Source organism: Buceros rhinoceros, unplaced genomic scaffold (genome assembly GCF_000710305.1).
Source record: "Buceros rhinoceros silvestris isolate BGI_N320 unplaced genomic scaffold, ASM71030v1 scaffold31762, whole genome shotgun sequence".
NCBI lineage: Eukaryota > Metazoa > Chordata > Aves > Bucerotiformes > Bucerotidae > Buceros > Buceros rhinoceros.
In genome coordinates, this window is record NW_010397678.1 from 33,475 (window position 1) to 45,502 (window position 12,028).

Below are 12,028 nucleotides of genomic sequence, written 5' to 3' on the forward strand. Positions count from 1 at the left end.
GTTCAGCAGCACTGAATTCTGAGGTTGTAATGGTGTTCTTCAGGGGTAAGTGTCAGGGCCAATGCTGTTTAACATCTTTGTCAGTGACATGGATGGTGTGATCAAGTGCACCCTCAGCAAGTTTACAGATGATACCAAGCTGTGGTGTGGTCGACATGCCAGAGGGAAAGTACACCATCCAGAGGGACCTGGACAGGTTTGAGAGGTGGGCCAGTGTGAACCTCATGAAGTTCAGCAAGGCCCAGCGCAAAGTCCTGCATCTGGGTCAGGGCAAAACCAGACACACGCTGGGCAATGAGTGGATTGAGAGCAGCCCTGCAGAGAAGGGCTTGGGGGTGTTGGTGAATGCAAAATTGAGCATGAGCCAGCAGTGTGCACTGACAGCCCAGAAAGCCAATCGCACCCTGAGCTGCATCAAAAGAAGCATAACCAGCAGCTTGAGGGAGATGATTCTCCCCCTCTATCTCGTAAGATCCTACCTAAGAGTACTGTGCTCAGATCTGGAGCCCCCAGTTTAATAAAGACATGGACCTACTCAAGGAGGTCCAGAGAAGGGCCACAAAGATGATCAGGGGGCTGGAGCACCTCTGCTATGAGGACAGGCTGAGAGAGTTGAGGTTTGCCAGCCTGGAAAAGAGGAGGCTCTAGGAAGACCTTATATCGGCCTCCCAGTATTTAAAGTGGGCCTACAGGAAAGATGTGGAGGAACTCTTTATCAGGGAATGCAGTGATGGGATGAGGGGTAATGGTTTCAAACTGAAAGAGGATAGATTTAGATTTCTTAGAAGGAAGAAATTCTTCATAGTGAGGGTGGTGAGGCACTGGAACAGGTTGCTCAGAGAAGTTGTGGATGCTCCCTCCCTGGAAGTGTCCAAGGCCAGGCTGGATGGGGCTTTGAGCAACCTGGTCTAGTGGAAGGCGTGCCTGCCCGTGGCAGGGGGCTGGAACTAGATGATCTTTAAGCTCCCTTTGAACCCAAACCGTTCAATGGTTCTGTGAATTCTAGCTGCATTTTTACAAATTACAACAGACTACCCCCCTTCTCCCCATGTTGAAAAATAAGGGCAGGGAGTTGGAACTAGATGATCTTTATGGTCCCTTCCAATCCAAACCATTCTAGGATTAAAAACTCTTAACTTTCCTTATCATATTAAGGCTCGTACCTGTAAAAGGAGAGAGGACTCTCAGAAAGAGGGAGTGGACTACAACGCAATCAAAACTTGTTTGTTTGGAATTTCTTAGAGGTGAAGGGAGAGGAGTTCTTGGTATTTTCTTTTTATTTGCTCCCCTAATCAATTATCATTTGCTGTGGCAAGGGAAAACCAGAATGTCCTACCTTCTCAGTATTACACAACTCTTTTTATACCACATGCCAAAGTAAAATGGACTTGCAGAGTCAAGGAGTCGATTGCTGCCACTCAAAATCTCAGCAATGTAGTCTTAAAATATTTCTTGCAGTTTACATTGCATGATCTTTTAAAATTAAAACTTAGTAAGCCCATCTGTTCCACCCCTATCATCACAAGCAGAAAGAATAAAATTAAATACTCAACTATTTCCTAAAGTGTATCTTAATAATATAACAGAATTCCTATAAATACCAGGATATTTTAGTATAATGAGAAATGTAAATTACCAAGCAATTAGTACTATAACTGGTTAACCTGAGCTGCTAGGATTCATACACAGAATACACAGGCTTCATAATAGCTGCAATACTGAAATTACTTTTTCAAACCCATGTTTACTTAGAAAAAAAAAAAAAACAGAAAAAAGAAAGGATTTACCAGCGTTCTATATGAAGAGTTGAGAAGGTCCGCAAGGCAGCTTCTCTGGTTAAGAGTTTAAATCCGCACTGTGTGTCCCTGATCTCTTTGACACAAAGAAACCACACAAGGAAGTGGAATCCATACATAAGAAGAGTTCGAAAGTAAGAGCGCTGTGGACAGAAGGCAAGAAGTTAGATGTTTTCACTTAAGTGACAAGTGAAATGTTTGAACAGAGCTGGTTTACAGGACTATAATCCTATTTCACGATAGCTTTCAAAGTTTGTAAACTCTTTTTGTTTTGCACTGGAATAAAACCAGAACTTTTCGATTGTTCCAGTGTAACAAAATTACAGCTGAAAAGGAAAGACTTGCCAGTCAAGAGCATGGTTAGGGCACTGGCCTAGGATATGAGAAGTCCAAGTTCTTTTTTCTGCTTTCCTTAATTCAGAGCAGTTTTTTATTCTGGATAATGCGTTATTAAGTGGAGCAGGAACCTGTACCTGGATTTCAGTTAATGAGCTGAACAGCCACAGCATCTTCTGCACTGTTCTCTGGGAATTCCCCCAGGAAAAGAGTGAAGGAGGAGGGGGATGGCATGCTACATGCTCTCTCACTGGACACTTGCAGGATATTTTTTCCCTCTCTAGTTGTCTTGTTTTCCTAAAAGCTGAACAGGTCCAACAGATTCAAAAGTTTCCAGGACTAAACATGAAGAAAGAATAAGGCAGCAGGACTGCAAAAACGACTGAGATTAAGAATATACACTATAAACTAAACGTGTTCCAGCTGCTACTTTACACAAAAATGAAAGAAAAAAAAAGCTTTATATTATAAAAAAAACCCAAATGGGAGCACTTGTCTGCCACCTACTTCTTTTATTGAAGACTGCATGATCTCCAGAGTTTGCACACACCATGTTGAGGTACTTAAGGGGATGCAATTAGAGAATGCACTTTTTTTGCAGTATATGATGTACCACGTAAAAACAGGACTAAAGTGACAGCTGCTGTGCAAGGTAATATTTCATTTTATATTGCCAGCAATGTTTCACAGTCATCACTTCTGTTCTTTTGCTTTCACAAATGTACTTTATGTCCCTGGTAGACATTCTCCTAGCTTACTCTTTGGGTAAACTTTTGTTCTTGACATAATAATCATACAGGCTGGGCTCTGGGTTTGCAGACATCCTTCCTAGCCTTTTACTCCAGACAGCTCCTGAACAACTAGAACTCTGATCCACAAATGGCTTCTGAACTCACTGCTGGTCTTAAGCTCAGTTTCGGTGATTGTATCTAAGACTGCAAGCCAAATACGATGCAGCTATTTAGGAGCCAACAATTTAACTATTGTATTTAACTACTTTCATCATTCCCAGGACTGTTCATGCATGTCATACTAGCGATCCATTAAAGTACATTAACAGTTCCAGAGGCAGAACAGCATTCTTAATGAGACTGAATTTAAGCATGAATTTAAGCTTCCCACAGCTTCATTCTACTGTTTTAGATGCCACTAAGCACAGAGAGAAACCCTAACTTCTCAAAGACTGTTCTGCGTTTTTTTTCACACCAACACAACAATCTCTTCCCAATGTGGTAAAGGCAGTCTTTCCTTTCCAGTCTACGGATAGCTGGGTGATGAAATGGGCTTCATATTTCAAAGAAAGCAGTACTACCTAATCAGTCGGTGATTCCTCTATCAAAAAGTCAGAAATACAAGGAGAAAAAGCAATAAATGGACACATCCTAAAAACTGTACTTTTGCATTGTGAGAGCTGTTCCAATTCCTCTCCTTCATATAGCAAGACCTTCAAAGATTAAAAGAGACGCATGAAGAAAGATGCACAGAAGAAAGTTTACATATATTCAGTATCCCAAAAGGAATAATTTTTTTCTGGGATCAAATTTATCAGCTACATGCTCCCCTTGTAGTAGCAACATTTCCAGGATACACTAGCTGCACAGCTAACAAGTAACTGCAAGTGGTATATCCTGTACTACAAGCAGGCAGGTACCGTGTCTAAGATTTATCCTGATTTCTGATAATGATGAAAGTTCTGGATTTTTTTTTTCCTGAGAATGCTAACATACACACAGCAGTATTTCCAAGAAGCCTTTCCAGTGAACCACTCTAATACCACCTAATAAACCAGAAGAAAACATTGCAGAGCTACCAGGGGCTAAACAGGACCACTGTAACTTCTTTTGAGCTTTTGTAACTATTTTAGTAGTTGTGTATATATTTTAGAATCATTTCAAGTATTAAACATCAGTATAAACAAAGCTTACTCTAGAGAACATTCAACACGATGAGCACATCCAACGATGCTGAAAAAATTAGTCCAGCAATGTGTCTGTTGTAATACAAGTTCCATGCCTGTTCTTTGTCAACTACTGTCTGCCAAGACATCAGAAAACCAGATGCAAGATAAGACTGTGTGCCTATGCATCACTGTTTATTCCACAAGAGCCACACACAGAACAGTACTGTCTGTGAGTTCGAAACTCAAGAAATTTACTATGAGTAATAGAGAAAAATTACAGTACTTTCCTATGAATTGAGATCCTCTTCAAACAGTTTGCTGCTAATTATTCCTAACTCATTTTAAAGAGGTTTCATGATTTGCAGATCAAGCTCTTGCATTGGAAGGGAATCAATAAAAATAAACTCATCAGTTGCCTTCCACTCCAGCTCCAGTACTGGTTACTAGCTACCAGTTCTGTTAGGGATTAGATGTCCTGCTTGCAAGATGTTCTCAACTGGAAAAATTAAATCCATAAATTGGAACACTAGTCAGTAGACAGCAGTTCAAAGTGCCTGAAATATAGAACACATCCTTTGCCTACGATGGAGCACACACTACACTTACAGCAAGCTTCTCCTACCTTATAGCTTCCATTCTTTTACAAATATTAATTATTTAATTGTAAAATCTGTAGAGCAGAATCAAATAATAGAACTATTTGAGTATTAGTAGACAGAGGGAAATGGAAACAAACCTTTGCTATTGAGTCCTTCTCCAGATGAGCTCTAGAACCACAGGAAATAGCCATTTGGTTCTGCATGGGAATACAGATTAAAGAGTTATTATTTAAACTAACGTATTCAGAATGAGCAGAATCTCATGTTGAGAACTGCATAATAAAAAACTTCACAGCAGTATACTTTTCTGCTTCCTGTAGCTGCACTTTCTCTACTGCTAGATTCTGAGGCTAAATGCAGTTAACAGAGAATCTATAGTTTATTACATTTTGCCGATGTTGCATACAAATTGCCGCAGTTTATTCAGGTCTGGTTTAGCTTATATTGCTCCTCTGAGGTATACATTCGGTAAACATGTTAAACAGGACTGATAAGCATTCAGCATTCCTAGGTATTTAATGTCATAATGTATTTTCCCCCTAAATGTTGCACTGCAGAAGGGGTAACAGAAGAAAGTACATGCTGCAGTGATGTACCTTCAAACAAATAAAATGCCTCAGCATCAGCCAAAATTATAACCTCAAATTACATCAAAAGATGTGATCAAAACAAAGGTTTAAAATTATTCTCATGCTACTACTTCTCACATGAAATCTCAAAGGTGTGGCATTTGCAAGTGCCAGGACTGACACTGGAGGACCAACACTGCTGCTGCCACTACCGCCTTGGTAGGGGAGTGCACCAGGGCCAAACCACTGTCCGGCAGCTCCCACACTTGTGCAGGATCACAGCCCTCCACACCAGCGCACCCCTTGCAGCTCCCGCTAGAAGCATGCACGTTGCTTCTGGCACTTCAGGAAGCTAGCTACAACTACCTCACTCACCTGCATAGAAGCAGAAAAAAACCCCTAGTTCTTTCAAGTCAAGCATCCATGAGAATGACTATGCAGGGAAAAGCTCTTGTTCCACAGGTTTCTGAGTTTTTATTTACAATAAAAGTTCTTCCAAATACTGTCATTAAACTAACAACTCTGAGAAGAGACAACCTCTATAAAACAGGGTGAAATTAAGATGCATCCTTAAAGGTATATAGGATGACATCAGATAAAAAGAAAACACAAAACAGTTAACAATGATAAAAACTGGTTTTTAATGAGTAGGCAACACGTGGTGGTCATGCAGAGTAGAACAACTTCAAAGGAAGAATGGTAAATAGAACATTATGCACTGCATTGAAACAGGCACAGTGGATGCAAAGGATGTAAAAACTCTCTGGAAGTTCCCTTCCAACAGCCCACTCTTGCCACTTCTAAGGTTACACATAGGCCTCCAGACTTGAGATCTTCAACCAGATCCCAAAAAACTCAAGTGAACAGAATTACAAAAATCAAGTTTTATGCATGCGTATTAAACTAAAACCATGAGAATTTATACTCACAGGCCATGGCTGAAGATTTTTTAAACCTTCTTCTACTTTTTCAATATCTGCAAATTTTGTAGCTCCATCCGCATCAGCCATAAGAATTTTTTTCCCCCGAGAACTAAAGACACCCTGTGAGCAAAACAGTCAATACAAATCAGCATCTTTGTCTTAAGCTAGCTGCAAGACACTCCAAAAACCTAACGTAGTAACTGAAACAGTGGTATCTTAAAGATTCAACACAACAGGTGAGTCTTAATATCCTGCTACTAACAACAATGTATCAATTCATATTGGAGGAACATCTAGAGAACTCACACGCTGAGTCCCATAGCGACGGACAATGCATGAACACGACAGGTTAACAATCGCTCTCTGGAGAAGCTTGCAAACTAAAAAGCTTTACAAACCAAAATCCCAAGAGACAAGTTTTTTGAGTCAGCTACACAGGAGGGCACAGAGAAGCTGTGATTAGCAGCTGCCACTGCACTGGACAGCTTTTCTTTGTTATCTGAGCTACAGAAAGGAGGATGCAGCACTATTTTTTTCCTAACGCTGTTTCAAGAAAATACAAGAGATAATCTTAAATTAATTTTGAGAAGTGAGTCTTAAGTTACAGTATCACTGCAAAACATTTGTGATGCACAGGTCTCACAGCTTGTTCTGCCACATCTTTGGTCAGACATCTTTGGCAATTTTTGAATGAGTCCAGACAGGAAGACACTTAGCAGTGGGTTTGCTGAAAATACTGCTGTAACCAAGCATGTGTGACTTTGAAACACCTGTTAAGGAAGTACTGGCATATACATCCACTCTACAGCCTGTAATGCAAAAATACACCACATAGAGAATCATTCTCCTTTTCTTGAAATAACTTCAAAATTATATCCCTTACAAAAGTTCCATACATTCTAATTTAATGTTCTCTCCATTTGCTATACTTACTCATGTTTCATAATAAGAATTAAATTGAGGTATTAAAGATAGAGCTTAAAATACAGATAGAGTCACTGATAACCTATAAATGATACTTTTTTCATAAAAGTGAAGTGTCATTCATCTTAGGAAAAAATGTTCTTTCTAAATGTGTAACAGACATTTTGTTTTTAGAACATGATGTCTTTATGATCATACCTGTGAAAATTAATATGTGAAAGCATAAATTGTGCTGGTTGTACTATCGAGTGCGAGTGATAGCAGTGGGCTTCAGTAAACACAAACTTTGCTGGATGAGAGCATTTGTTCATGAATCACAATTTTTAAAGCTATGACCTAAAAAACAGTGTTTGCAAATTTAGCTGTATTTTCTCTACAAAAGCTTTAGTTTAATCTGTAAGGGGTTTTTTTGGTTGGATGTGTTTTTTTAAACACAAGCCTATTTCTAACTAATAGGAATATGAAATTCAAGTCTAACTTTGTTTTTTCTTTTGAATTCTCATGTAAAAAAAAAAAATTCTTTTTTATCGATCTTCCTGACAAGAAAATACTGTTTCCAAGACCTAAAATAAGCTTATTTTGAAAAGTGTTTTTGCCTTAATTTGTAGAAACTGCACTCAGTTTTCTGATAATCACTTTGCTAATGTATCGCATTCAAAATGTCAATCAGCACCGCTCTATCTTCTGCATAGTTGGGCACAGGTAGTTTAGACAGAGAAGGAGATGAAAGTGTCAATTACCATCCTGACTGCTCCTCCTTTCCCTCGATTTTTTATCAAAGAAAGCACTCGCACTTTGTCGCTTCCATATTTCTTGCAGTACTTCATTGCAACCTGATTGACACACAAAAAACCAGCATAAAACAAAACCAAGAATCAAGGTAGAAGTTTGTATTTGCTCACCCTTTTTTAAAAAAAATTAACAGCACAGAGCTATAACCACTTCAGTCGGCACAAATACATTGCCAGTGTTTGCTGGAGTCTGTTTGGGAAAACAAAAACCAGTTCACAGTCAACATGAGAAGACTGAAGAAGCTAGTCATGTTCAATAAGAACAGGATATTCCCCCAAGCAATTCTAAAACCTAGTCACCCACGCTCAAGAAACCTCAGTACTGATGTAATTTATATCAAACTATTACAGACCTTTTACACCAACATCAATAGTTAAGCAAAGAAAAAGAATTTTTTACTACTGCCATCTATTTCTCACTTGTCACTATCTGGTTTTAAACAAAAAAATCATAGTGATCTAACATCCCATTCACACTGCAGGGGTGTGCACATTTTGTTCCTTGTTGTGGGGAAGAGAAAGCATGAGTTTTCTCCCCTAATTTTTTTTAAAAGTTTTCTCAAGTTCTTGTAAGTCCGGAAGCCCATGGCTCATTTCTAACATAATGCCAGAAGGAATGCAAAGCAGTCAAAAAATACACACAAGAAATCCTTAATGGACAATCTTGAGGGAATTAAATGAAAAAGCAGCATTCATTTCAGTAGCTAACTCAAACATCTTCCAAGCAGTAGTAAAAAACCCCTCAGGCTGGCCAGCCCTCCTTTCCAGTGACATTCGTCAAGGTTGAAGCAGAATGCAGAATTATTTGGAAAATGCTACTACTGTCACGGGGATTTTAAAATGAACAATGCAATGAAGGGTATGGGAACGAGCTGTAGAATGTCAGCTGCTCTGTCACAGCATAAATCGGCTATTTTAAAAGGTTTTTTCCTTCCTCAAGTTCACATTCATATGACCACGCACACGTAGAACATGTAAACTTAACTTCTAAAATTTCTTATGACAATTTTTAGAATCCCAGCTGCAGGAAAATGGCTGTCACAGCCGCCAATAAAGAATATTAGTATTTGCAATAAAGAATATTAGTATATGCGTGTGCATGTGTGCATGCAACATCCACAGTGTATGTAGGACAATGAGAGAAAGCATTCAGAAACACGAGTTTTAATTGTCAACTACTTCATGCACCGAAATATAAAAGCAAAACATTATTATACTCCACAAATGCAGTATGAAAATTCACACCTCTGATTACTTGGGGCAAGACACTTCTTTTTCTTACCTTTGTAGTTTGGTCTTTACTACCATCATCAACCACTATTACTTCGTAAGTGAATGAAGGATCTTGTTTCTTGAAGATAAAAACAGAAAACCATTTCACCTAATTTCATAAGTAGGTAGTAGGTCTTTCAAACATCAGCATTCTTTCCTTCCGAGCAGTTTTTAACTCATTCACGGTTGCCAACAGACACCAATATGATGCAGTAAATTTGTAAAGACGGCATAATTAAAGAATTTTGCCATATTTGATGCATGTTCCATTACAATGACTTGTCATAGTTTTCCTCAGCTACAGTCTAGAACTAAGAAATCAATTTAGTGGTAAAAGATGAAAGCTCAGAACAACATCACTGCTAAGAAAATCCAAGCAAAACAAACCCACAAACGTCACAATGGTCATCTTATCCAGAGAACAAATCCTAATGAAGAACAGATACTTAAGAATCCCGTTGGAACAAACCAGGATTTAGAAAGCTAAACATATGGTTTATCCTTAATTGCTGTCTTGGAGAGACATCATGCATACAAAGATTGTTCATCAGAGAGTAGTATATTACATTTTTACTTAATTTAAATTGCCTTCCAGCATTCAATCTAAAACCAACTGATAACAGAAGCGTTACATCTAAGTAGAGAAGTAATACTGGTGTAACGTACACAAAAACAACAAAGCAAATAGAACACTGACTTGTTATAATAACGTACAGAAAAACATGGAATTTTTAATGCACAGTGAAAATACCTGTCTTTTTTCTAGATAATCCAAAGCTTCATCCATCATAAGAGGTACTAGAGGAAAAGGTGGAGGAGGTCAGGTTAGTAGATTGTAACAGGCAAAGCACCGGCACAAGCAAGCTGAAAACAACTACAAAGCAAAGCTGAGCAAATTGGCTCTTCCACATAAAGTTTACCCTCAGTAAATAAGCTTAGCATCTGCAGCTCTAAGTCTTGTCCTTTCTTAATGAAAATCACACATGTGAGACAGGATAAAAATTTCTTCAGAAGACAAGAACCAGTTTGAAATATGTAATTCTCTACACAATATTAAAGGAAACCCCATAATCGCTCTCCATGACTGACCTTGCAAACCATCACTGACTTTCTCTATTTAAGCAAGCTCACAGAGAAGGCAACAAGAGAAACCTGCCCACTAGTCAGTAACGTGCCTTCTCTTACTAAGGCTGCTGGCCACAATGCTTCAGCCAACAAACAGACACTACTTTTGCAGCTGACTGATCTGCAGGTTAGAAAGATACTCAACCTCATGGTTGTACTGGCAGTGTATGTTCCTTCCTGAGCACATCTCAGCTCATTATTCTATCTACCAGGGGAGGGACAACTAACTGAAAACCAAATGAAGCGTATTAAGATCTTGCTTACTGAAAACAGGTACATGAAAACCAGGTCTGAGGAATCTCTGGACTTGAGAAAGGGCCGGGACTACCCTGTGTCCAGATACACTTTATTTGTCCATATCCCTCTTAGAAGAATTCCAAACAGCTTAGTATTCATCAAGAAAAGGAATGACAACGTATGCTACCATGTCAACCACGAGTACAGCTTTAGAGCTCGATTATTTCCATTGCATCTGCAAGCCTTCACTGCTGAGTATCAGGTTCTCATATAAAAGGCCAAGCCAAACACAAACCCATGAGATCATCCTCTTTTCTGCTTGTCTGAAGCTGATGCTGTTGTTTACAGAGCAGGAGGTTTTCAAACAAATGTTAAAAGTTGTCTTCTTGCCTTACAGCATTTACAGCAATGAGCAGCCATTCTGCTGGACTTCACTGAAATAAAGACAATTCTTACGAGTGCGCTATGCTATTTTTTGCAGCAGAAATCAACATACACAGCATGTCTAACTTCGAAATTCAAGGCAGTTGGTCTGTTTTCTGGAAACCGTGTCCAAAATCAGACACTTAATCTTGCCTGCCAGAATCTACTGCTAATATAAACTGACCTCTACATTATTAGAGTAACAACAGATAGATTTTCTTCGTTTTCTCAAAACAAGAAAAATCTTACGCCGGTCTTCCTCATTGTAAGAAGGCACAACAACAGAGAGTTCCTTTGTAGGGGGATCATGTATACTCGGTACAGATTCCTTCCTGCCTTCAGCATTTAGAAAGAATTTCTCTTCTTCATGTCGGTGAAGGTTTGGCATTTTTCTGGCAGTTACGTGAGCAATTGCACAAATCTGTGATGAAAAAGAAATGAGAAAAATCGTTGAGCATTCTATCAAAGGTTCACCTAGCTGTTGAACATGCTATAAGCAGCAACCAATGATATTTCAGAAATGAGGTGGGTCAATGGTGCAGTACTTCATCCACTGACCAAAATGCACGAGATTGAAACCTTCTCATACTATTCGACTACTCCATTTCGCCTACTCTGACCTCTGTCAACACCACTGGCTTGTTGCTGTTTTCAACTGCAAAGCATGTAGAGGTCTCCAAAGTTGTGGTCCAAGCCCCATTGCCCCTTTCCCAAGTAATCTCCACCACACGAGCTGGTGCTGCCTCTGGTCCTGGCAGACAACCAGGCAGGCCACAACAAGGCAGCTGTGCAAAACTGAGGTGCTGCTCATTTTTAAGCATGGCTAAAATAAATCTGCAGAACTTGGTTTCTGGAGTACTTTTACGTGGGAACAGCAGGCACACGGTACTGCTGATGGGCAGCAGGATTTCACTTTCAAACTTCTCAAACTTGCACGGTACTTCAGCCACTCGGAAACTTACAGGTCTCTCCCAAGTGGTAACCGTGAACGCACGTTCCCAGCATATTTTCCAAGACGTACTGTAAGGGTCAAATACTACATTTTACCTCTTCTCAAGGCGCTCAGCCCACGCCTCACGAAAACACACTCCCCGCATAAAACCAACCCGTCAGCTGCTGCAGAAGCGGAGCCA

At 39.5% G+C, this 12,028-nt stretch overlaps 1 protein-coding gene across 1 annotated transcript in view; it reads right to left on the minus strand.

Annotated features, from left to right (window-relative positions):
- ALG5 (ALG5, dolichyl-phosphate beta-glucosyltransferase) overlaps positions 1-11,316 on the minus strand; it is a gene marked incomplete at its 5' end in the record, with an annotated part of 20,548 nt that extends 9,232 nt beyond the window's left edge. Inside the window, 7 exons of the mRNA XM_010146353.1 lie at positions 1,788-1,939; positions 4,769-4,828; positions 6,130-6,243; positions 7,788-7,880; positions 9,121-9,189; positions 9,862-9,908; positions 11,145-11,316. Coding sequence (XP_010144655.1) covers positions 1,788-1,939; positions 4,769-4,828; positions 6,130-6,243; positions 7,788-7,880; positions 9,121-9,189; positions 9,862-9,908; positions 11,145-11,316 — 707 coding nt within the window. The remainder of the gene's footprint in view (positions 1-1,787; positions 1,940-4,768; positions 4,829-6,129; positions 6,244-7,787; positions 7,881-9,120; positions 9,190-9,861; positions 9,909-11,144) is intronic.
- Positions 11,317-12,028: the final 712 nt, after the last annotated feature.